The sequence below is a fragment of the Polypterus senegalus genome, unplaced genomic scaffold, assembly GCF_016835505.1.
Source record: "Polypterus senegalus isolate Bchr_013 unplaced genomic scaffold, ASM1683550v1 scaffold_2839, whole genome shotgun sequence".
In the NCBI taxonomy this organism is placed as follows: Eukaryota; Metazoa; Chordata; class Cladistia; order Polypteriformes; family Polypteridae; genus Polypterus; species Polypterus senegalus.
In genome coordinates, this window is record NW_024377429.1 from 1 (window position 1) to 24818 (window position 24818).

General features: G+C 46.4%; 2 protein-coding genes across 2 annotated transcripts; one reads left to right on the forward strand and one right to left on the reverse strand.

Annotated features, from left to right (window-relative positions):
- Nucleotides 1-4876: 4876 nt before the first annotated feature.
- On the forward strand, nucleotides 4877-17924 carry LOC120519320 (oxysterol-binding protein-related protein 9-like). Its single transcript, XM_039742439.1, has 15 exons — nucleotides 4877-5417; nucleotides 5555-5659; nucleotides 6635-6794; nucleotides 7081-7193; nucleotides 7934-8040; nucleotides 8124-8209; nucleotides 9255-9426; nucleotides 11616-11700; nucleotides 16054-16164; nucleotides 16256-16319; nucleotides 16466-16606; nucleotides 16690-16768; nucleotides 16902-16993; nucleotides 17077-17212; nucleotides 17298-17924. Exons 1-15 carry the CDS (start codon nucleotides 5390-5392, stop codon nucleotides 17370-17372), a joined length of 1554 nt encoding a protein of 517 aa, XP_039598373.1. The 5' UTR covers nucleotides 4877-5389; the 3' UTR covers nucleotides 17373-17924.
- Nucleotides 17862-24332, reverse strand: LOC120519319 (nardilysin-like). Its single transcript, XM_039742438.1, has 13 exons — nucleotides 24196-24332; nucleotides 23993-24143; nucleotides 23769-23896; nucleotides 23533-23695; nucleotides 20445-20476; nucleotides 20223-20361; nucleotides 19521-19568; nucleotides 19387-19439; nucleotides 19213-19296; nucleotides 18986-19076; nucleotides 18806-18922; nucleotides 18632-18721; nucleotides 17862-18544 (listed from the first exon to the last, which is right to left on the reverse strand). The coding sequence occupies exons 1-13, from the start codon at nucleotides 24330-24332 to the stop codon at nucleotides 18347-18349; spliced, it is 1431 nt and encodes a 476-aa protein (XP_039598372.1). The 3' UTR covers nucleotides 17862-18346.
- Between the last annotated feature and the right edge of the window lie 486 nt (nucleotides 24333-24818).

Genomic DNA, 24818 nt, shown 5'->3' on the forward strand with positions numbered 1-24818 from the left:
CCATCTGCACCAATCCAGATGGCACCCTGGAAGTCCTTTGTGGTTTGCAGAGTAGACTACTTCCTAACCGCTGGTCTCTCTTTTGCTTGCGCTCTCTCTCTCTCTCTTTTTTCCCCCCTCTTTCATTATTTTACCTCTGACTTCTCTTCACTTCCATAATGATGCATGAATGCTGGGAATTTTGCGACTCTTACTGGGGAGGGTTTTTTTGGCTTTTTTTTTTTTGCAGGCACATGTCACCCATTTCTAGTTTCAGATGATGTAATTATAAAGGTGGTGGTGATGGTTAGTGCTCAATTAATTCTGAATAAAAGGTTTTGGTTTGTGTTTTGAAATGTTGTTATTGGGTACTTTCTGCCTTATTTAGTATCTCAAACTACAATGCCTCTCTTGTACTTATTTATTGGAAGGAGAAACTGGAAAAAACACACGGCTATAAACAAGCCACTCTGGCAAGCCTTGAGCTTTTGTCACAGCACAAGATCCCTTCTGTGTGAAACTAGCCTTGGCATATTTTAACTACAGAACAGTACAACTTCAAAACAGTTTAAATCTACTCTTCCATCTCTTTGTACAACTGGTAGGTCATACTTTCCAAGTATCAAGTTAATTGGCCCAACTGTTTGTTCTTTCAATCAAGCTGCCTGTTTGCTGCATTTCATCCATTTACAACAAATTTTGCCTCCTAAATTTGTATGCTGTATTTTATGAAGAGTTCTAGAAGGGGGTTACCAGAATTGTGGCTTGTAATTTGTGAATACTATGGCAGTATACACTGCATAATGGAGTCAGAATTTCACTGCATTCTCTACATGTGGCAATAATGACTCTGTAAACCTAAAGATAGTTATTGATATATGTAAAGTGTACAATGAATTTCTGCACAATTTGATAATACAAGAAGTGTATTAAAGAAGGAGGAGAACCCTGAAGGGAGTTCTTTAATATGAGAGGATAAAAAATGCTGAGAAACAAATAGCCTGGGAAGTAAAGGTGGGTAACCGGGTCAACGTTTTGTGTCAAGAAAGGATAAGCCCTTCCACTACTGACTGTAACTCTGTAGAAGTAAATATCCCAAAGACACCAGAGTGAGAAGCAGAAAGGCCAGAGGGCTCTTGCAGAGATATAGTTGGGGTCCCTAAAGCTGTAAGAGGGGGCAATAGAGGAGCCCAGCATGGGAACAAAGCAGGACCCTGCTGCTCAAGGAATTGGTGAATACACGTATTTAGTGTCTCTTTCCTCATTAACTGAGAGAGAGTTCAGTGGTTCAGCGTATCCAGGAGCCACTAGAGCAGGGATACTCGGGTTGATGAGGAGCGGCCATTTAAAATAAACAGAAGTGTAATCTTAGCCTTCTGCTTTGTGTTTGCTCTCAGGGGATTTTTCCATTTCATTCAATTAACTTTTTGTGTGCATTATTGGCTGAATAAAATGTATATTTGTATTGTTTTGGCAAGGCAGGCTTTTTTCCAAAGTACTACCTTTTTATGCTAAATGGCAAGTTTAGACAGTTTAATTACACAACAGCAGTGACTTTACAGGAGTGTAAACAACTACAATAAAAATGCTTTAATAAAGAAAATTGTGTGTCTTTGAAACAAATTGTTGTACTTAATATGTTTTCATTTGATTGAGTTGCACTTTTATATTTTATTTATTGAATACAACCAAAAGTCCAACTCTAGAGCGAACAGCATAGCAAGCAAATTAGTTTGAACACCGATTTCCATCGGGGTGGAATTGTATAGTTATGTGGTCGAAAAGAAAGCCAAAATACAGAAAATTAATCAGTTTTGCAAGGGGGTTTATTACTCTACTTTACAGTACCAAAGCTCGGGCATACTTGAAAAAGGAAAAGACGATAGGTTATTATCATCTCATACCCAACATACAATAAATTGGTTAGACTTAAATTAGTAAATAAACACACAAATGTTTGAACATCATAACTACTTGTGTAGCAGTCTAGTGAGAGAGCTGGCCTTTGCAGTCTATGGCCAGTTTGCTTGAAGTGGACGTCTGTTTAGTCCGGGCAACTTGCAGACGCATCAGACGCTCACCTATGGGAACTGGCCAACTGATCATGTCAAAACCAGATTCAAATAGGTAAGTTTAATACAAACATTGTCAACTAAGAAGGGCACACACGTTGTCTGTTTTTAAATTCTCAAGTGTTATAACCCAACATGCAGCAAATTCCATGTTTTCAAATGTCATTTTTAAGACATTGTGATCTGTGAATTTGTTTGTAACAGAGGACAAATCTTTAACAACCAGAAGTACACTTGTTGAATCCTAAAGTCATCCAAATTCATATAGAAATTTTTGGCCAGTTTTCTCAAAAATATATACATTACTCAAGACAGCATTTGTGCTGACTTCTGTGTAATGAAGAGCTGGAAAATTTGCATTTCGACTCAGATGTCTTATTTTTTTTCCTTGTCAATATTTGTTTAGAATGAAAATGCATAGCATGTCAGTTACATTTTACTCATAGGTTCGATTTGGTCCTGCACACACCCTGTTGAGCATCTTAGCCAAACTGATTCTAGCATCTGGACAGGGATTAAGGTAAAGGGTCTGCTGTCAAGGATTTGGTTCACTGAATGATGAAATGAGCAGCTCCCGTTAAACACAATGTCATGGTTCCTGCTTTATTGTTTTGTTCATTTTTAACTGGCTGTTTAAAAGCAAGAGAAAGCAATGCTGGCAAAGCATTGGATTATTACAATGAAAGCTAAAAGTACAATAAAAATACAGCTGTGTGAGCTAAAAGATTGACCTTGTTGAGCCAAGCATTTTCTCTATTTGTTTGTTCAACCTAGAGTGCTGGAGAACTAACTGCAGTACTGAAACTCTTAAGATCCTTAATTCTTTCGAGGCTGATGTTGACGTATAATGACGTACAGTAGTATCTTCACGCAGCTGCCAGTTCCTACGCGAAATCAGCTAGGGACCAACCGATCTGCTGATGCTGGTACATCACTTTCGTTTTTGATCTCCATATCACTTACATCAAAATCGGAGTGTAGTACACCTGAGTCCGATTCAGCAATAATATGTTAAATGTTGTCTATAGAGTGTTTTGCTTTGCGCATTCGCTATGGTCTCTTATCCGATCCTCCTTTAGCTCTGGCGGCCGGCACCTGCATGAAAACAGCCCTCAAAGAGTTAGCTGAAGTCTGCAACTTGTTTTTGGCTCTTCAGGTTTGAACAGTAATAAGTTTTAAATTAAAGGCAGGGCCTCACACCCTATAATGAGTTTTCTCTTTACTGTGTCTACTAGGTGACAAAGCACAAGGCACTTTAGTCTTCCTGTCTTTGCCCGTGTCTTGTTAACTGCAGCAGGGCATTGGTCTTACTGTGTGTGTCGCTAGCAAACATAGGACAAGTCAGTGGACACCAGCACTAAGAAGCACAGTCATTGATACCAGGGGGTTCCGTCTGCTTTGATAGACAGACACTTGCAAGTCATAAAGGAGGCAACTTCAGCAATGGTTGAATTGAAGGCCAATGTCCGAGGGAGAGTTTAATGAGCCTGGAGAGAGTGGAATGGAAGAGATCCCACCTAAAATCCTGAAGGCATTCGCGTTATTTAGCTAGTTTGACCAATAAGCCTCTTTTGATATTGCTTGTAAAGAGGAGATTGTCAATCTTGAACTTCAGATCCAGAAGTGTCAATGTGAATTCTTTAGTGGGTGTGGAATAGTGGACAGACTCTTTGGGAGGTTGTGGGAATTTGCCAAATTTGTGTAAATGTGCTTTATGGATTTGGGGAAAAAACTCATAAAAATGTATCACCTGGTATAGTATATAGCCAGAAGTATGTGGATACCTCTCCAAATGACTGAGTTCAGGTAGCTGCACGCAAGCCTATGTGCAATAGCAAGCATCCACTAGAGTGGTGTCAAGCATGCCGTCAGTGGACTCTGGAGCAGTGAGATCCTGTTCTCTGAAGTGATGATTCACACTTCACTGTCAGCGTGATGGACCACTCTGTGTTTAGAGTATGCCAAGAGAATGCAATCCTCTAATGTAAAGTTTGCTGGAGGAGGAATAATAGCAGGGTGTGGGCTTGGTTCCAGTGAAGGGTCCCGTTAATGCTACAGCACACAGACGTTTTAGACAATTGAGCGCTTTCAACTCTGTGTAAACCGTTTGGGGCAGGCCCTTTTCTTTTCCAACATGATTGTGCCCCTGTAGACAGTCGGATCCATAAAGACATGGAGGAACTCAAGTGGCCTGTCCACAGCACTACTGAATACCGTTGAAATAAATTGGAAAGCTGAATACAAGGCATGGTCTTCTCACTTAACATCAGCACTTGACCACAAATTCCAACAGACGCATTCCAAAAACTTGACAAAAACCTTTCCGGAAGAGTAGCAGCTATTCTAGGCAATTGGGGGAGGGAGGGGTGGGGGCTCTCATTGGTTTTGGATTGGGATGGCAGATAAGCTTAAGTAGGTATGATGATCAGGTGTCCACAGACCTTTGACAATATATACAGTACAGTACAGCCATAAGTGGTGAATTCCTAGCACATTTTATTCTGGTGCAGCACTTTGTCAGCTGTCACCATTAATTAATTAATTTATTTATTTATTTATTTCCACACTCAGAAGGATCTTTTTTTTTTTTTTTTTTTTGCAGTGGTTTTCTGTTCATGCACAGTTAAAGGGGAGGCAGGTGTGGAGTTGCACATTCAATGTTGATTCTTCACAGTTATGCTCAAATGTAAATTTTGTTTATTGTTCAAATGGTGGCTTTAAAGTATCCCTTGGTTTGTTTTTGAAACGTTTGTTAGTTGTATTCTGTTAGATCCATGTTTTGGTTTCATAAATGTAGATTTAAGGTCAATGTGATGTGACTTTATTTGAAGTGTACCTCCAAAGCTGATGTGCACTTTTCATCTTAGAGACTTCACCTTGTCCCCATAGTCAGATGAGAGTTGTCAAAAAAAAGAAAAAAAAAAACATCTCCTGAGGTGCTCGGCAGGTTATTTAAAATAAAATATTTTTGGAAACCGCAGAACCTGGTATGCTCCTACCCCGTTTGACTTCTGCAAAGGTCACATACTTGGCAAAATCTGTCTAACACTTGCTCTCAACTATAAATGGGGAGTGGGAACAAAGGAATGCCATACTAGGGGATTCTCATCTAACCACATCTGGCTGCACTTCAACACCTTCTTGGTGAGTTTGAAGAAGCCGTTAAAAAGAAAGCAGCCTGGAGTTTCTTTAGCCTGCAGTCACCTGACCCAACACTTTGATAATTCATTTCTTCTGTCAATTTCACTTTCTGATTTCCTTGATGTTTTTAGAGCACTATAAATCCAGTGGATGGGATTTATCAGCCAAGCCCTGTGGATTCTTCACTAATCGGCACCATGCCTACTCAAACAGGGCAACCTCCAGGTAATATCAATGCAGTTGTGTGCTTCTGATTTGACTCCTTGGTGGACTCTGAAACGCTAATTTGCTCCACAATCAGAAATGTGTTTTACTTTCTTTTTTATCATGTGAACACCATTTCCTTTTTTTTTGCCTGACAGATGGTACTCAGGTATGCAAAATTGAGCAACGACCCTCTTCTCTGCCAGTTAGTGCTGGTGGAACAACAATTGGGAATTTACAGACACCAACACCAAACAGCACAGGTGAGTAATGAAATGTACAAAGCTGTAGCTTGCCAATAGAAGAGTGAACAGTAGAGAGGGCTGTCGTCCAACAGGGCCAGGTATATCTTTACATGTGCTCTGTTGCTTGCAAGTTTAGGTGCTACTAGAATGGTGCTTGGTATAGTAAAGGGACACTGCCAGCGTCCTCCAATGCATGTAACTTTCTGATAGTTGGTGTCCTTTTATTTCAATAGTTTGGCATAGGGCCTTCCTAGGGTACACTCGGTCTGCCCACATATAATGGTTGCAATATCGTCTTGATTTGCCTGCCCTAAGATGTATGCAGTTTTCACTTGCCCTTTTTTGGATGTCTTCAATTTTTGTTACTTCCTTTACCTTGGTGTGTCTGAATTGGAGTCTCGTTACAGAAAGGCATCCATGTATTCAAGAATGTAGAGTGCTCTGAACTTGAGAGTGTGATATATTAAAGGAAAGTCAAACTGTGGAATAGATTTCACTTTTAAAACTTGGAAATTCAATTTATCAGTCTAGTTGAGCACAATATGAACAAGAACCTAATACGGTTTAACCCTTTAATGGGGAAAAATATGTTCATTATTGTGTTTGCTTTAATGTAATGCTAATGTAGACTGTCGCTTATACTGTAATTTGCACAGTTTGTAAAAATAACTGTATCTTACCAATTGAAGTATGATGCTGATAGTTAAGCATGAGGCATGACTTGATGCTGAAGTCTGTCTTACTTTAATTTAGTTTCACCATACACTTCCACACAGAGAACCGTAGTTAGGTTTGAACATGAGATACACGTATTTCTTCTGTTTCACACCACCAACAGCCCAGTTCTTGATTTCTGCAGTAATCTGATCAGTCCACCCTGTCCTGATGCTGGATAACCACTGACTTCTTGTGCACTACAATCGCTCTGTTGCTCTCTTTACTGTTTTTTGGTTGTCTCTTTTTTCCGATCTTGTGCTTCCTTTTGGTTTACAGGTAGTGGGCAATCGGCCCCCAGCAGCAGTGTCACGTCCCCCAGCCATGTCAACCTGTCCTCCAATACAGTCCCTGATTTCTCCTATTCCAGTAGCGAGGATGAGTTCTATGATGCTGATGAATTTTATCAGACAAACACATCTCCCAGACACAGCACAGAGTGAGTATGAAGACTCATTATTTAATACACTTTGTAAAAAAAAAAAAGAAGAAAAAATCATGTTTACTTGAGACTGGAATATGCATATTGAGATGAAAGTAAGCGTAGATTAGCCCTGCAAATGAGAGTAAACTTGCAATATTGGGGCATAAGGAACGTCTTCCCCTTGAGTCTTCAGACTCCTTGGCCACATCTTGTGTTCTGTTCATTCAGTGTGGAAACTTCAGTAAGTAGCCATTCTCTGTTCATTCACAACGCTACTTTTTCTTTCTTGACAACCCCACAGGTCTTCATTGAACCCAGCCCTTGTGCCACGCAGCAACACAGGAAGTAGTCTGAAACGGCCTGACACCAATGAGTCTCTCAATTCCTCCATGTCCAATGGCACAACAGAAGCAGGTGAACAACGTCTAGGAGAACTACAAGGACGTATCTCTGATGTGTCTTGCATTCAAGGAGAGCGCAATCTTTGGCTGGGTCACCACCCCTGATGTGATGTTGCTCATGTTCAGCTGCAGAAAAAAAGTGTATAGCTTATGACATCTTTGCTTCCTTTGTTCATCTTGTACACATTACAGTAGAACAACATCATTACCCATTTTCATTTGATGTGCACTACACTCTCCCATCCCCAATGCATACCATTTGAAATTTTTAATAAGAATGTCTGCCATTGCCTCTGCTTTTGTGTGGGCCTCACTGGCACAATGACCGGTTTTCCGTAGATCACGGCTGTCACTTCAGTTCAATTTTGTTCATGACTGATGCATACTAAGTTGCCATTCATACACTCTCTCGATGGAGTCCTACCCTCCCTGTATCCTTAAGGACCCTTCATTATTTCATAAACAAATGTAGCTTTTATTGTGGACAGTTTGAGAGGGTACTGTATTCAAATCCTGCATGGCCAAATTGTAAGAACTGCATCACATTCATTTATAAGTGGGCTTCCATATGTGGTGCAGAATAGCAGTGACTGTAGGATTATTCCTCCTTTGCTTACTTTTTTTGTGAATACTGAAGCTCAGCAGGTACCTAAGAGGAGAGCGGTGTATCCCACCCGCGGTGGGGGTGGTGGTGGAGAGGATTGCTGCCAGGTGAAGCACTGATTCATTGATTTGTCTGTCCCCGTTTTGTAGATCAGGATGACAAAGATGACGATTTAGAGGGAGAGTCGGTTGAGGAGCACAAGAGTGTCATCATGCATCTACTCTCCCAAGTGCGCCTTGGCATGGACCTAACCAAGGTAGTGAGAGGTCCTGTGTCTTCACCCCGTCAGTCTAATCCAGGGAGTTTCTTCCTCTTGATATCCCCTCTTTTGTCTTGCAGGTGGTCCTCCCCACGTTTATTCTGGAGAGAAGGTCATTGCTGGAAATGTACGCTGACTTCTTTGCACATCCTGATCTCTTTGTCAGGTGAATATTTCTGCTAATCGCTAGTTTATCTTGGCAACGTAACCCAGAGACTGAAGTGTACAGCTTTGAAAGCAGCAAGTCTCCGTTTACCACCTAAAAACTCCCCAAATAAATTTATTACACTCCTTTTTAAATGACAAGCAGGTTCCAGGACAACAGGACTGACGGTCAGTATCATAAAGATTGTTCAACACAGAGTCATACTTTAGTTTTTAATATCATTAAAACATTTTTAAAGTATGATAAAATTATAGTTATAATGCAGCATTTTACATTTCTGAACAGATTTAAAGGGAAATGTCTGTTGGGCAGAACGTAACATGGTTGTACGTGATTAACTAAATTATAGAATCATTTTTACTGTTGCATTGGGCTGATTATCTTCATATCTTGTTTTTTTTTTTTTTAAAAAGAGTGGAGTTAAAATGTGTCAGAATTTGACCTTTGTGAACTGTGGTTAATACTTTCTAATATCCATCCATCCATTATCCAACTCGCTATATCCTAACTACAGGGCCACGGGGTCTGCTGGAGCCAACACAGGGTGCCAGCCCACCACAGGGTGCGCACACACACACACCAAGCATACACTAGTGACAATTTAGAATCGCCAATATCTGTGAGGAATTACATCATCATGCGAACAACCCAGAAATTCAATCCTTATTTTGACATCTCAGGTCTGATTAACTTGCATATTTAGTTCTACTGTATAATGATGGTCTGCTCCCTCCCCATGGAGAGCTGCTGCACATACTGTAGGTTATCGTAGCTGAGTGAAAGGTGCTGCTGTTGCTTTTAGCGATTTTTGCTTATTAAAAGGTGCCCAATAGGCCTCATCCATAATGGTTTTTATCCCAAAGTGGCGTAATCTGGCTGCTGATAGGCCTCTGTTATTTAAGGGGTCTGAGGTTCAACTCCCCCTTCAGAAGGGGTCTTCGTGTTCTGTAGTCTGAATGCTGCTACTGGCTGTGTGCGCCCTTGTGGCCTGTACTTAAGCCTTGGCTCTGTCTACAGCATGTCTCTTAATGCATTTTTGTGATAGCATTGCAGATCAGAAGGATCCCAGGGACCGCATGGTGCAGGTTCTGAAATGGTACCTCTCTGCCTTTCACGCAGGACGGAAGGGCTCAGTCGCCAAGAAACCCTATAATCCCATCCTGGGTGAGATCTTCCAGTGTTACTGGGACATGCCTTCAGAGAATGAGGAGATCATTGTGAGTTCAGTACCTACCAAGTTCATATGAACAAAAACTGGTCATTTATTTGTAAAATGTGCACAAATGGTGTGTCCGGGTACAGATGTGGACAAATTTGTTGGTCCCCTCAGCATTCATAGAAAAAGTGCTGTATGCCTACTTAGAGGGACAAAATGAAAAGCTGTTGTCTCCTTAGCCCCCCCACCCCAACCGTGTAAACCTGCATGCTTTTGATGGAGTAAAGCACAGCAGATATAACAAAAGATCAAGTATGGCTTATTCTGCACGTCTTCGAAAATGGCCTGTTTACATTTGTTAGGACCCCAAGAAAAGATCCTAAATAATTAAAGTGATTTCTTTCAAACTGGCTGTTTTCTTGAATTTGTATCTCGTCTCCAATTGTGCAATCAGTCATTCAGCCGATTTAAATGTAGAAAAGTCGTCAGTCTTCTGTTTGGTGCCATCGTATGTCCCACACTGAATGAGGACCAGAGAAAGCAAAGGAGAGAGTCGTCTGAGGAGATGAGGAAGAAAATAACAGACAAGCATGTGAAGGACAGGGGCTAGAAGATCTCCAAGCAGCTTGATGTACCTGTGAAAACAGTTACAAATATCATGGAGAAGGTGAAGGTCCAAGAACTGCAGCCAACCTCTCTGGACGCTGCCACAATGAGAAAAATCGATCCCAGAATGGGCAGAATGACAGACTAAAAGCCAAGGACGACTTCCAAAGAGCTGAACTCCAAGGTTGAGGCCCATCAGTGTCTGATCACAGCATCCTTCCTTTCTCGAGTGACAGTGGGCTTAGTGGAAGATAACCCAGGGCCTGATTTGAATCCCATGGAACGTCTATGCAAAGAACTGAAATATACAGCCTGCAGAATACCCCCTTCAAACCTGACCCAGCCGGAGCAGTTTGAACAGGATGAGTGGGCCAAAGAAGCTGTGGACGGGCGCAGAAGTCTAATGGAGAGCTGCAGGGATTGCAAACTCTGGTGGTCGTGCACCAAAGTATTAGGTGTAGTGTCCCGTCATTGTTGTCCGTGCCATTTTCATTTGTGTTCTTATTTGAAATATTCTGATGAATCAAAACGCTAAAGCAAAGTCTGATTTTTGAGAAATCAACAATGATGAGGCCCTTTTACTTTTGTCCGTTTCCAGTTATTTCGGAGACAGTTGTGGGTTCTTCTTTTTTTTTCCATGAAAGGGAACCAACAGGTTTGTCCACGTCTGTATATTTGACGCTACTAAACTGCAGTGCATTCAGGGTGCAGATTGTCGGGTGTGAATGGTTCAGATAAAGAACTTGTCCTTATTTTTGTATTCAATATTTATTGCTGTCTTTCCCAGTCAGTCAGGTTGTCCAGTTTTTAACCAGGACTTTGGTATCAAAGGCTGCCACGGTTTATACTCCTGAGAAAGTGAAATTCTCTTTGCTCTTGCCGACTGTTTAAAGCCTTTTACTGTTTGAGTGTCATGTGAACATTTATGTCACATCCTCAAGCCGTCCATTGTGAACGTACAGATTGGACTGTGGAAGGTTTTATGGGTTATGAGGGTGGGACGGTCTTGCTAACGGGGGCTGAATGGCGAGGCATTGCCTTACGTTTTAAAAAAACCAGCTGCTGTGTCTGTCTTTACATTTGAGCAATTCAGTAACCCTGATGAGTTGAGTAAATTTGGGGGGCCGCAAGCTGTGAAAAGAGCTTCTTAGAGAGCTTGATGTACTTCAACATCATAAGTGTGACCAACAAGAGGAGACCGTCAAGCTCCTCTGGTTAGCTAATGGCTATGCTGGCCCACAGCCTCATCCAGATACTTCTTGTAGTAGAAACCTTTAACTCCACGGCCCTGACTCCCACAAGTCTTTGAGTAATGAAGTGCTTGCTGGTGTCGGTCCTAACTGCCCTTCGGTTTAATTTCCACTGGTGTCCTTGATTCACTTGGGTCTCGGGTGGGCTTATAAGCATAAATTCAGTGGGAGTTTGCATTTATCTGTGAAGTAACTGCGGCTTCCTTTTGACTTGTATATCTAAGTTTGTGAGCATTCATATCCCTTCGGGGGGGCATCCAACACTTGGTTTTTACTAAATGAGAGGCCTCAGTCTGTACGCTAAGTGATAAGCCCCCCTACAGCTGAGCCTCTTTCTTGGTGCGCTGAGCTGGCAGTTTGAAGTGATGCTATTCCTGTCGCTGATCCCTTGCAGGAGCCCGTTTCTGAGGGGCCAGTCCCGTGGTGTGCCAAGAGCAACGTGTCATTTGTCGCCGAGCAGGTCTCCCATCATCCTCCCAGTAAGTTGATCATCATTTCATGAACTCTGTAGCCCTTTCTGCACTGGCACAGAGGTCAGGGGCACAGGTCCGCTCTATCTGGGTCAGAGCTGGTGTGCGGGGGGGTTCAGTCTGAGAGCCGACGCCAGTGAGTCTGGTGGTGTATGTGGGGAATGTTTTGAAAGTACGAGGGCCAGCGTACCAGAGCACCACGTTCAACATGCACATTTCAAAGTGTGTTCTTGTTGATTTCATTTAATATCGGTAGGTAGCCTTAATCCACTACACTTGAATCATGTCAGCTTTCATTCTGCATTTGCTTAAACTGAAAAGGTTCACCTCTTTGCTCATACCTCTCGGTCCCAGAATCGGCCGTGTCGCTCTTCTCTGGACCTCTTCCAGTGCTGCTGTGTCTTTATGGAGACCCAACCTGCCCCCAGGACTCCAGACGAGGCCTCACCAGTGTGTTATAAAGCCTGAGCAGACCCTCCTGTGACTTGTACTCCACATATCCGGCTGTGTAATGTAACATTGTTCGATTTCTTAACGGCTTCTGTCTGCCGTCTGGATGTTGGTCCACTGTGACTCCAAGGTCCTTCTCATCAGGTGGTCTTTCGTTTTTCAGACCTCCCATTGTGTATTCAGTCCTCACACTTTTATATTTCCTACATGGAATACTTCACATTTACTGACATTAAATTTCATCTGCCCAGGCCTGTATGCTGTCCATGCCAGTCTGTAATGATCTAACAGATTCTTGACTATCTGCCAGTCCAATTTGCTTGGTGTCACTTAACCAGCTTGTTACTTATATTGCTACCCAAATCGTTTGTCATTATTAAAAATGGCACTGACCCCTGCTGGACACGACTCTGAGGCCCTCTGCGCCCTGTGTCAGCACCCATCGACACAGCACACCCTGAACTGACACTTCTTTTAGTTTGATGCCCACCCTCACGTGTGGCACCTTGTCAAATGCTTTCTGAAAGTCCAGATCAATAATATCCTAAACACAGCAAAAAATGAATATGCAAAAACCAAAGAACAAAACTTCAGATGGGAGTTGTTTTGCTTTTATTTAGCAAGCAAATCTGCCAATGGGGTTAGCAAAACTTCTTTGATTTCTTAAATTGAGGCCAGTAGGCGGAGTGGTGGCTCTGAGGTTAGGGATCTGCACTGGCAATCGGAAGGTTCGAATCCTGTAAATGCCAATGGGGCCCTTGACCTGCAATTGCTGGGCACTTTGAGTAGTGAGAAAAGCGCTATAGAAATGCAAAGAATTATTGTTGTTAAATATTTGTGAATTTTTTGATAAGTGAATCATTCTTACAATAAGGAAGACCATATTTAATGTCATAATATAAATACTTTTTACTTGCTTAGATTTCATATTTTGATCATACCCCTTTGTTGCTTCTTCATAAAATTGCAGCCTGTTAGTAAACCACGACCTTCCTCTTCTGAGCCCACCCTGACTGTTCAGTTAAAGTCTCGCCCTTAATAATTCCTTCCATTAATTTATCTGAGATGCACGTTCGGCTTACTTGGGTCACCGTCTATATAACGGGACCATATTCGCTATTTCCAGGGTGCTCAGTGACTTGACCGAAGTACGCATCAAGGCTTTCGATCTTCACTCGCCCACACGTAACGTGTACCCACCATTATTGAGTTACGCCCTCCGTCTCAGACATGAAAAGCAATTTCTCTTTTGAGGGGCTGGAAGGCGACGGTCTTGGAGACGTTGCCAGCACCCAACTTTAGTGTAAGCCAGGGGTGTCGAATTGCAGGCCTGGTGGGCCGCAGTGGCTGCGGGTTTTCATTTCCTAATCAGTGCTGATTCACTTCTTTCCTCTTCATTTCAATAGCCCCGTTTTTAAAGATTCAGCCCTCTGTATTTCGTTCTTTCTTCATTAAATGGCAGCCAAACGGAAACGAGACGTGAAACGAGCCGCCAGATGAGCAGCTAAACTGAGATTTCAAACTCCAACCAATCTCTTAATGAGAAGCCCATTCTCACTGGTAGTTAAACGCGTTATTTCATTCCACGGCTTGTTGCTGCTCTCATTCTGACACAGCAGACGTTTCCAAAACTGTTGATTCTTTTGATTTTTCTGTTTTTCTAAGAACGTCATCGTCCCAATGAGAGATTAGCCTGACCGAGACCATCGCCTTTATTTTCAGATATTGTGTGATTGGCACAGCTGGTCTCCTTATTGTTTGGCTGCTAATTAAAGAAAAAGAGACAACTAAGGGGTTTGAGTCAAGATAATTAAAACTTAAGACAAAAGAAGTTCATTAGCAGCAAAAACTGTTCACTAATGAAGAAGATGGTGAGAATGAAAACCTGCAGCCTCTGCGGCCCTCCAGGCCTGGAGTTTGACCCCCCGTTAGTTACACTCTGGCCGCCGTACTCTCCACGCTCTTTAAGACGTCATGATGTTCTGGCAGCTCCAGGGTCCCCAGCGTGTGTGTGTCGATTTTTGTTACAATTGTGCTGATTGGTCTACTCAGTTCATTCTCTTGTGCCACTTTTGTTTTTGGTGGAGTCCCCGTTTGGTTGGCGCTGCCCTGTTTCTTGCCACTCAGAGTAGCTCACTGTGGTATCTCCAGTACCTTAAGTTAGCTGATGAATACGATGATCCGCCTGCTTTGTAAATCCATTCACCCAGTGCAGGGTCACAGGGAAGTACTGGGAACAAGGTAGGACCAATCCCTGGCCAGGGTGCCAGCCCATTGTAAGGCAACCACACACACACACACACAGCATCACCAGTTCACCTGTTCTGCGTGTCTTTGGTCTGCAGGAGGAGACCCACATGAGAAGAGGGAGAGCCCTGATCTCCTTGTTGCGAGTCGGCAGATCCGCCGCTGTGCCACTGCTGTGCCACCTGAATCATGCAGTCAACTTTACAAATTCCCGAAATGCAGTTCAATATCATGAGGGTTTGCTGCTCTCAAAAATCACTTTCCATTCCCGGAGTGGCATATTTCAAATTCACCATTTTAGGAGTTCAGAGCCCGTCCTGATAACAGAAGGCAGGAATGTGGGGGGCACAAGGCCCACTGACCACCCAGAGTTAATTTGACACACATACCTATGTGGGAGGAAAAACAGTGGGTACTAACACACACACACACACACACTGGGCACATTGGCCTTCAGACCCCCGACATCCACGTCCAGAGTTGGTCAGGGTGGAGTAGTAGCCACATTTGGGTCAGATGTGTGGTTTGGAGGGTGTGGCGCGGGACGTGCACGTGATAATTACACACAGCCTCAGTTTCATCGGCGGGGGGCTGCATGCGGGCACATCTGGTGCTGCCATGTGGCTTGTGTGAGGAGCCACAGGAGTCTTAAACTCCAGCATGGAGTGGCTGGTAGCCAGGATTCGGCGCGCCCTGTGGAGGTGGCAGTGTCATTGTGTCATTCCAATGTGTGACGCTCTGTATGGTTTATTTTAACGTTGCACCGCTGCCATTCAATGACGTGGACAGTAACTGCCAATCTTGACAGCTCCAGATAATGCAAGTTGGCAAGCAGCCCACAAGGCATCGCCTATTTTTGCTCAACCAGTACAAGTGACGCTCGTGCAAACGTCCCGTTAGGGGGTCCTCAGACCTGCTGTGGCCGTAGTAAAGGCTGCTGCTCAGACTCCGACGGCGTAGGGTGCGTTTATGAGGCCCACAAGTTCCCATGAAGCAACATCTGAATGGCACATCATAGCTGGAGTCTTCGCCACGGCTCTTCCTGCAGGCTCTGACAGTCAGGCGATGGTTTGGTGACGGAGGAGATGTCGGCCTACGTGAAGCTGGACTGTCAGTTTGGTGGAAGGAGACGCAGCTTGGGAGGACATTTATTTGTACTGAACTTCTTGTGCTGCTGCTTCACAATAAGAGCGAGGGGCGGTCAGAGCGCACGTCACGACTTGTTGAAGGTGGTCTCGCCACTGCTACTGTAATAATATGCCAAACACGCGTGCCGTACATGTGACCCCCACCATCGTCAAGTTACTGGGTGTCTGATTTCTCATATCGGGACTGAAGCGGTGCGGAGAACACCTGAGGAGTCTGCTGGTGGCCGTCACACACCCCTGAATTCAGAGTGAACCGAGACTTTCGGACCCTGCGATTGTTTTCTGAGCTGGCGATGGCTCGTCAGAGGGGTCTTCACGCCGTCCGCACTGATAAAGTTGAGATTACAGAGCTCAGTGAAGACGCCCGCTGAAAGTGCGGCCTACGCCAGCGGTCCACGTCTGGAGATCGGAGGCCATGCTGTGCCACGTGTTCCTCCTCTTCATCAGTTCAAGTTGGTTTTATGTTTGTGTGCTGAAATCTCTCAAACGTCTTTTGTGTCGTTTTTTCTTTTTCCAGTTTCTGCATTCTACGCCGAGTGCTACAGCAAGCGAATTCAGTTCAACGCCCACATCTGGACAAAATCCAAGTTTTTAGGCATGTCCATTGGTGTGCACAACATCGGGCAAGGTGAGTGCAGCCCGCTTCCGTTTTACACAGAAAATGAGGAGCGGACGCGTTTGGCCAAGAGGCTCTAATCCTCCGCCCGTCTCCTCCGCAGGGTGCGTCTCTTGCCTGGATTACGACGAGCATTACATTCTCACGTTCCCCAATGGCTACGGCAGGTTAGCGTTTCTCCTGGGCTGTACCCTAGCTAATGGGCGTTGGTGTGTGCCAGCTGAGTGGATGACCCCATCAGCAGCTGGCATCATGCCACAGGTGGCTGGCACTGGCATTGACTCCACTGACCTCTGGTTTCCTTCTGCCATAGGTCAATCCTCACTGTCCCCTGGGTGGAGCTCGGAGGTGAGTGCGCCATCTCGTGCTCCAAAACGGGTTACAGCGCCAATGTCACCTTCCACACAAAGCCCTTCTATGGCGGTAAGAAGCACAGAATCACGGCCGAGATCATGTGAGTACCCTCATGGCGTTGTGCCAGTCTCCTAGGGTGTGAACTGCAGCTCACGCTTGGGGTTTTGTTTTATCACAATGTAGTGCCCCTTCCGATAAGAAGGCCTTCTGCTTCATTGAGGGAGAGTGGAACGGAGTGATGTATGCCAAGTGGGCATCTGGGGTAAGAATCGAGGGCCGTTCTGTAGAATGAAGGGGGGGGGTGATGGTAGATGTAGTTTAGAGATCAGGGCACTGGGTGCATCTCAGGCAGTGCCACGTTGGCCTTAATTCAGAGGCTTTCTCTGTTTGGGCAGGAGAACAATTTATTTATTGATACCAAGAAGATGGGCACAATCAAAAAGAAAGTGCGAAAGGCCGAGGACCAGTTGGACTACGAGTCCCGCAGGTGAGGCCCGTCACCCACCCACACACCCACCCTGGTCGTGCTTCACACTTGTCACACCTGTGTCACCTCACCTTCTGTTACAGACTCTGGAAAGACGTCACTCACAACTTGAAAGTTAAAGACATCGATGCGGCGACGGACGCCAAACACGCACTGGAGGAGAAGCAGAGAGCAGAGGCCCGCGACCGCAAGGAGAAAGAGCAGCAATGGCAGACACGGGTGAGTTGGTCAAAAAGAGATGGTCACCGAGGGTTCCTGCTGGTGGCAGCGCCCAGGGTAACTCGCACTTTGTCTTTGTCTGCAGCTGTTCCATGAGGATGGCGAATGCTGGGTCTATGATGAGCCCCTCTTAAAGCGCCTGGCAGGCAACAGACAATAAGTGGAGATGGACTGTAGCAAAACAAGTGGGGTGGGGGGGGACCCCAAGAGTCCTACACCCTGGGAGATGGGGGCGGTCGGTCGATATCGTCTTCTCCCTCCTTTTTTTTTTTTTGGTTTGGTTGCTCCATCCTTGCCACACAGTCTGCATCTCAGGGAAATCGAGGACGACAGAGGATGGAGTGCTGGGTAACACTGCTTGCACCAATGCGTTACTCTCGTGTTCCTTGTTCTCCCCCTCAAACCACCACTGCCCCCTTCCGGTGGGTGCCTGGCACTTGCACAGCACGAGCGCCCAAGGAATGCAATAGCTGGACAGCCTGCGGGGTGCCAGTCCGGTCCGGTCGAGTCGAGTCCTCGCTCACTCACTCCTTTCTGCTGCTGAGCGAGACTTTCTTTCCTATGTAAAATGATCAAATTGAGGCCTTGCTCTCTTTAGCTTGATGACAGATAACAGAAATGTGTATTTTTATTTCAAATTGTAAGCATCTGATTGTAAGAAATTCTCATGTTTATTGATTCCGATATTAAAAACGCCAGGACTTTCAGCTTTCCAGTGCATTTTGAACTTCTGTATAAACGTGTGCTTCTGCTGGCTGGCTCCCCCTACTGGCCAGCACTAGATTGTCAACTGAAGCATAAAAACCAAAAACCCTTCAAATAATGCCATGCTGCTGCCACCACCAATCCTAGAGGGCACACTAGCTGTGGTTTACCCACCAATCAGAAGCAAGCTTAATCCCAAATCACCCCAATGGTACACCCCACCTGGCCAGTCAGTGATGCCAAGACAGTGCTGTGGGCAGAATTCAACCAAAGGGGGCCATGCAGGCATGACATCAGCATTTGAGAAGCAACACGCAGATGAACGGGAGCAAAAAAAAAAAAAATAAATCAGTCCGGCTGGGGAGTCTCTTGTCAAAGTGGCATACGGTCCGTTCCTGAAAACCTACAAAGGGCAGCTGGTGGCACCGCTTACTTCAAGATTTTGTGGTAGGGGTAGAGGCGCAGCGTGGAAGTGAAGGCATGGATGTCCATGATGGGGACCGCCTCGGCCATGAGCTCGGACGCACCGAGGAAAGTGAACTCCGACGCTTCGCCATAGGTGGTCTCGGCCGTCGGAGGCCCAGAGTCGCTCGTCGGGTCGTTTTCCTCTTTGCCGTAACCCACCACCTGCAGGAGCCGGAAAAGGACAAAATCAGTCACACAAGGCATGCTGGGATGGCAGAAGTGGGGATTGCTTTGGAGTTCCAGACTCACGTGAATGCTCAGCTTCCGGCTGCTTTGCCCACGATGTGCCAGGAACCACGACACCATCTCGGATTTGGAAATGGACCGGAGAGACTCGATCTGAGGGGGTTAACAACAGAAAACAACGAGTCAAGCAGAACAGAACACGAGCCGTCAGTCCGCTTCATCTCCAGGATGTCCCACCTCTCTGTTGAGCCTGTCAAAGACGTACTGCTGTGTGACCACCTCGGCCCAGTTTCTGTCCACCTCCTCGCCCAGGTGAGTGTCCTCGCACTCCTTCAGCTTAATCAAGGCCGTCACCTGCAATCAAACGTCAAGTCAGTCGGCCATCTTGAGCTCATCGCCCAGCCACCCTGAACACACCTGAGCTTTAAATGCTTCATCGGTCAAGTTGGTCATCATCTCCCCAAAGTTGACCAGGAATTGCTCGATCTTCTGATCCACCAGTTCAGTGCTGCCAATGAGAGACAAAGAAATGCGCTCACCATCTCCCCGATCTCGACGGGCATCGAACCGTGAAATGTTCAGAGCAAGCAGTGTGGCGGTGGTGCCACCTGGGTGGGGGGGGTTTGGCCGACGCCAACACTTACTTGTACTTGGTAGCCTGAGTTTCAACAGTAACTGAAAATCCCAAAATCCCTGAAGTGTTCCGACACATGGCATAGACGTGGTACCTGCAGGGATAACAATAAAGGACGGGGGGCCGTTAAAATAAAAAAAAAAAAGAAAAGAGCACCCCCGCCGCATTTGGCAGCCCCACTCACCCCAAAGTCTCTTTGGTCCGAAGAAAATCAAAGCAAGGCTCCTCCATGTGCATCTGCGACAGCAAACAAGTCACGTCAACAAGAGGCGGCAAACCAATCTTACCCATCAGCACCTGCACTGGCAGAGGACTTACCACAAGCAGCTCCATCAGGGAGTACTCGCGGAGACTTCTGGGACCGGACTGGGAGAAAGAAAGCAGAAGAGGGCAAATCATCATCATCATAGTCATCGTCATCACTGGGAAAGCTGAACAGGGACCTCCGTAGGCCAGAAGACAGGGAGGGGTTCAGTGCTGCCCACCAACCATTACTACGATTCCGTGACACAGCGGACTTCGAGAGCTTCGAGGAGTACGAATGTGCGTCCCTCGATAATTCAGGGGAGTTCGCATTACATCTACAACTCCATCATCAGTCACGCGGAGGAGAAGGGAGGATTATGGGAAATGCCATTCAGGGTTAGACTGGGAAGTTGGGTGGTTGGCCAAGACCTCCTGTGCGAGGAGTTAAACATGAAGTTACAAGTCACCACTTCCACCCTAGCAGAGGCGCTCGCCAGGCGGCCATTGATGGGAGGTGACGTACTCCTCGCGTGGGGGTGCAGGAGACCCCGCCAGGCCCCACGGACGAGTGGGCAGCAAGTGACCCGATATCAGGGGCGTAACCACCTGGCAGTGATGGGGGGGTTTGGAGACGCACAGGTGGCCGTCGCACCACCGAGTGACATTCTAACTAGAAATGCAGTTCTGTGATGTGACAAAAGAGGACAACTGTAGGTGGGACGGTGACAGCCTGGACAGGAGAAAAAGGAGGACGACAAAAAAAAAGTCAGTCACCTGGTAGTAGACGGTGACCTCCGAGTTGGCGTCCCCCTTGTTCAGGGACTTCACTTTGCACAGGTGGGGCTTCGTCGGCAGCTCCACGACCCTGAACTGAACGGGGACAGCAGCTGGAAGACGCTGGTACTGCAACTTCCTGGAAGGTAAAAACTGCAGCGTGAGGGAGGTGCTGCACCCTGGAAGGGCAGATGGAGGTTTGGGGGTTTGGAGGGTACTTACTTTGTGACGTAATTCAGGAATTCCACAGCTTCCTAGGAGAGAGAAAGTGAGCCGCGTGAGTGACAGACGGAGCCTCAAATTCCTGAACTGCACTCAACTTCTCATCTCTGATCTGCCTTTCCTGAGGTTCCTTCCATTTTTCCCTACAAGAGTTTTTATTGTATCAGCTGCCGGCCACAAGTGAACCGTAAACTCGGTGGTCCGTCGGGTGGTCCTAACACTGTTGAGTCCAACAGATAGCAGCTTCTGGACCCCCCGTACCACAACTCCACCACTCTGCAGCGCCTGCCTCTTCATCCATGAAGGCACATGTCAAATAGTTAAGGGGGTCTCCATGATGTCTCACACATTGAAGTAATAAAAGAGAGCTGGGTGGGGGTCCACATCAAAGAACTTGGCTAAAGTCTTCAGAATGGACGTTTCTCCACATCCAAAAGGGTGTGGGTTTGGGGGGCCGAGGGGTTAAGCAGATGTCCGGTACCAAAAATCCCAAAACGCTGGCCTCGTACCACTTTAAAATGTCCCTTTTTCTTGTCATTCCTGTGCCCACCGACCCCCCTCGAATAGGCTGTGCTTTGACCCCGAGTCGTCACTGGCCCCCCAAGAGTGTCGTCGGGCTGCTGATCCACAAATCAGACTCAGGTAAGCGTCCATCACAGCAACCCAAAGCCATTAAAGACCACAGGAGGGAACTCTGATTTCCAAAATGTCCTCAGTTTACGGCTCTTAACTTTTTCGCTGATCATCTGCAGTGGGTGCCCCTGAGAAAACAACACATGAAGGACAAATCCCTCCATTCAAAGACCAGACTTCCACTGACTTGATGGAAACTGGGGGTCATAAACATATAACTGGACAAGTGATGGCGGCACATGAACACAGTGGGCACACGGCCTCGACGGTAAAAGGCCGAGGTGGGCGAGGAGGTTGATGGGTGGCGGGTCTACAGACGAGACGGACGTCCTTCAGTTGTTTTTATTGAGTTTCTTTTTTTACTGCTGGAAGGACATTCGGTCTGCACTTGGGACACTTTTTGAAAATCAAAGCACTTTTACACATTTACCGCCATTGTCCGTCCCCTTAACTGCGTTAGGCGTCCTCCTGGCTCAGCTCATCTTAGTTCAAGGATGTGATGGGAGCTGCAGCCCACCCGCACCGCCGGGCAGGACCCTCTCAAGGTAGAAGGCTCGCATCCCCGTTGTCTGCGGAATCGGGCGTGGAGTGAAGCCGAGGGGAGCAGCGCCTCCCACCCAAGGACCAGCTACATGTAAAGGTGCAGACCACCAGCTTATACACAAGATTAAATTACAATGCCAGGAAACTTCACTGTTTTCTATTTGACAGATCAGGGCTTCTTAAACTTCAGCTGAGAACCGTGAAAGGCAAATCAGGAGCAGAGTGCGGCCCGAGAAGACGATTTAACACTCAAAAGGGCAGAAGGGCCAAACGTAACCAGATAACAACAAAGGCCGACTGTTCACACACACACACACACACTCACCTTACACGAGTTTGACTGTAAAGTACAAAACACATTTCATTAATAAAACACAAGTCGCCAGGCCGACCGCTGCAGTGTCAGCTTCACTAAAGCCGAGCCGAATGAGGTGGTTGGTGTCCACATTTTAAAGGGCAGTAAGAATGGCCTCTTGACTCCGTCACTTCACTCAAGGAATGAAGCAGTAAAATTAATTCATGGATGCCGTTTATTTACTTTAAGTAACGTTTTTCGCCCTTCACAGTAACTTTTCGAAATAAATGTCATCAACAGTTCAACGTCGTGGCACGCGGCTCAATGATTAATGGCACATTTGTATTTTCTGTGGATGTCAGGCTAAGTGTTGATAAATCTTACCGAGTAAATCGTGCGGAATTGTCCAAGTCCCCGCTCCACGGCCACGCTCGATAGTTTCTGCTGCTTCTTACAATTGTCGGTGGTCCAAAAACACCCTGGCACTACCAGTGGATGGAGATTTAACTGAGCCAGTTAGAAATTGTGTGCCAAGAGGCCCAATAAACGTAACGCACACTTCCGTTAGCGATGTCGACTGTAACGGTGAATCCACGAGGTTATCCGCTCAAAGCGCATTCAGCATACAACCCCGTCACCCAAACCGGACTTCTATGGGGGGCTACTGGGTGCTGCAGGGTCCTCAAAAATAATTAAAGACACATGAAAAATATTTGGGCTTTGGTTTTCAAAAAAATATTCCTGCCGCTCTGCAGGCCGATCCAGTCCTCTCCCTTCTCTACCTTCGTTACGGTCGTCCCTGAGAGAATTCGGCCAGCCTGGCTGCAGGTAGTGATGGAGAGCCGAGTACGGACGGCCAGGAACAGAAAGCGTTACTACACAGTCGAGCTCGTGGGTTCCAACTCCTCATTTATCGCTGCCATAAGAGCATTTATCACATGTTGATATACGAGAACTAAAACCAAAAAGGAAAGTCGGAGCAGAGTCAATACAAACCGATTACACAGCAGTGGAGCGCAGGCCTGGAATTTGTCCACCAGATGGCAGCAAAGCGTCGAGTGTTTCAAGTCTCCTGTTCCCTTGCAGTCGACGTCATCACAAGAAACGCTCACTAAAGCTTACTGGCGAGGATTTGGATGTTGAGCTGCTAAAAAGGGGGCGGCTTGGGGGGCTGCTAAACAATCCCCAAGTGTCTGTGTGAGTGAGTGAGTGAGACGGAAGGCGGGACGATCGCCGTTACTCCGACGGGCGCCCATGACGGTCCCACTTACTGCCCCAGGCAGGTGTGAAGCTGAACCCTCTCGCCATATTCACCTCCGCCGCTGACCACCCCGTCCTGTGTCTTCAAGAGCCACGTCAGTATGAAGGCCGCGTCTTTTATCAAAGGCACTGCAAGTTCTAATCGACACACCGCGCGCGTAAAAAAAGTACAAACATCTGCGACAATTAAAAAATAAATAAAAAAGGTCCAACCAGAACTATCGATCCCGGGTTCAAACACCAAGATTTTGGAAATGGCCGCTCGAATCTTCTACCTCTGGCTATTCCGACAGGCTTACTGCAGACCTCGCGCGGCTACCCCAAGATGGACACGTCTGTGCACTCCGGTGGGCTCACCTTGCTCGTGAAGTTTCCCTGCACCAACCCCTCTGCGTACAGCTGGGACTTGAAGTTGCTCACAAAAGACAGCAGGGCCTCCACGCTGAGCCCCGCCATGATGGCCTGGTACTTCTGCACGACAGACCAGCGCGAGTGCTCCAGGATCAGCAGCCGGACATCCCTGTGGGGAAGAAAAGTGGATCATGAGACAGGGGGCATGATGGGGAAAGGGGGTGTACCCCACTGCGACTCACTTGCCCACTTTCTCCGGCTTGATGAGGATGTTGTAGTAGTTCTTCTTCATCTGTTCGGTGATCATGGAGAAGACATCTGGGGTGGCCGTAAAGTTGGCCACATAATCAATAATCAGGTTGAAAAGCAACTGCAAGACACAAGTTTGGTTTTTAAGCCCCTCTTCCTATCAGGAGATGGCAGCTCTGTGCCCCGATCAGCTGATCACTGGCCCACCAAAGCTTACAGGCAGCTTGTGGTTAAAACCCTTGACCGTGATGACAAATCCATGTTCACCCGCCACCAGCTTGTACTCGAGCTGCGCCACATCCGCTTCGTACGCCGGTTCTGCCAAATTGTGGGCCAGGATGTTGACAAAGATGTCGAATAAGACGAGGCTGTCGAAACACAAGAATGTTGGCAGTTCTCAGAGGGGGTTGACGAGGTCACCTGTCACTCCACCATCTGCCCACGATCACCCCACTTAGGACCTCTTGGATTATGTAAATGAGCTGCTGGGGACAGTGGGCGTCAATCAAATCAAACCCCTCCCCACTGATGACCTGTACAGGTAAAGGCGTCGTCATCTCCAGACGGACCCGCCGGGCAGCGGCCTAGCAGGGTGTGGTTAGGGGGCGGAGCTTCATCCACTACAACCTCACCTACCGGGCAATGAAAGTCCGACACGTGAGGAGATGGGCAGACAGAGCCAAAGGCGGATGGGGTGGAAGAATGAATACGCAAGTCTGCCACGCGGCAAGCGAAGAAATGAGAAGATGAGATGGAGACCAACAATGGAGTAACAGGAATAAAGACGAAGCAGAGAGTGTGATGATGACGAGGAGGCACTGCTGTAGACGGCCATGAAGTTCAGTCGTATTCAATGCATCGCTTTCCACTCATGTATGTAATCTACTTGTGAAATATTCTCTCATCTTGTATGTAGAGTTTACTTCTACTTCTCATTATTACATCACCCCGCCATCTTATGGCACAACGGTGACCTCGGCGTTAACATTGACACTGCGTAGGCCTCGCTTGTGTGCCATTTGGTATGGGATTAGGAAAAGCAG

What these genes read in the sequence shown, in the direction of transcription:
- LOC120519319 (XM_039742438.1), bottom strand. Translation starts at nt 24,332, where the DNA reads ATGACGACGCCTTTACCTGTACAGGTCATCAGTGGGGAGGGGTTTGAT. An exon ending in AGGTCACCGTCTACTACCAG is followed by an intron (nt 19,569 to 20,222) that starts GTGACTGACTTT and finishes TCTTTCTCCCAG; the next exon opens with TCCGGTCCCAGAAGTCTCCG. An exon ending in GCCGGAAGCTGAGCATTCAC is followed by an intron (nt 18,545 to 18,631) that starts GTGAGTCTGGAA and finishes CGGCTCCTGCAG; the next exon opens with GTGGTGGGTTACGGCAAAGA.
- LOC120519320 (XM_039742439.1), top strand. Translation starts at nt 5,390, where the DNA reads ATGCCTACTCAAACAGGGCAACCTCCAG. An exon ending in ATGCCAAGTGGGCATCTGGG is followed by an intron (nt 16,769 to 16,901) that starts GTAAGAATCGAG and finishes CTGTTTGGGCAG; the next exon opens with GAGAACAATTTATTTATTGA. An exon ending in TTGGACTACGAGTCCCGCAG is followed by an intron (nt 16,994 to 17,076) that starts GTGAGGCCCGTC and finishes CTTCTGTTACAG; the next exon opens with ACTCTGGAAAGACGTCACTC.